Below are 649 nucleotides of genomic sequence, written 5' to 3' on the forward strand. Positions count from 1 at the left end.
GGATTTGCAGACTTGGGAAGCCTTTGCATTAACTTCAATGGCTTAGAATTAGATTTGAGCAGCAGAGTAACTCCCCAGAAGGCTGAAAGCACAATGTGATCTCTCTAACACAGTGTCTCCAAAAGGCAGAAGAAAGAACAAGCCAGAGCATTTTGATTTTACTCAGATGTACTCGTGGTTGCCTTGAAGCAGCGGTATTTTTCCTCTTTTGCAAGGTCTTTAAGCCTGGAGCCTGAAGCTATTCTGTGCAGCAATTTAGAGAAACTATTCAAGTCTGAGACTCGGTATCAGTGAACACGGAGAAGGTTTGCTAGCGGTGAATGAGGTTTGGGTACTTCTGACATGATTTCCTTCTTTCCCGCAGGTTGGACAAAGTTTGCTCGGTTGACGCGGGCCCTGACGAACAGCCGCAGCGTCCTGCAGCAGCTAACGCCGATGAACAAGGCCGAGGTGGTGCACAAACACTCCCGGTTAGCCGAAGTAAGTGGGACAGGCACCAGCCTGCTCCTTTCATAAGGCAGGAAGAGATGGGGGAGGGTTAAAAAAAACCAAACCCGAACTTACTCTTATTTATAAATAATATTTTTAGAGGAAAATATTTCCCAACTCTGATTTTTTTTTTTTTTTTTTTTTCTCTTTTCTCTTTTTT

The 649-nt window shown here is 44.1% G+C and overlaps 1 protein-coding gene across 1 annotated transcript in view; it reads left to right on the plus strand.

Moving 5' to 3' along the window:
* The window catches only part of KCNH5 (potassium voltage-gated channel subfamily H member 5), a 151,390-nt gene that overhangs the window by 27,562 nt on the left and 123,179 nt on the right, over positions 1-649 (plus strand). Inside the window, exon 4 of the mRNA XM_009638013.1 lies at positions 365-480. Within this exon, the coding sequence (XP_009636308.1) occupies positions 365-480 (116 nt within the window). The remainder of the gene's footprint in view (positions 1-364; positions 481-649) is intronic.

Source organism: Egretta garzetta, unplaced genomic scaffold, assembly GCF_000687185.1.
Source record: "Egretta garzetta isolate BGI_Z169 unplaced genomic scaffold, ASM68718v1 scaffold95, whole genome shotgun sequence".
Lineage (NCBI taxonomy): Eukaryota > Metazoa > Chordata > Aves > Pelecaniformes > Ardeidae > Egretta > Egretta garzetta.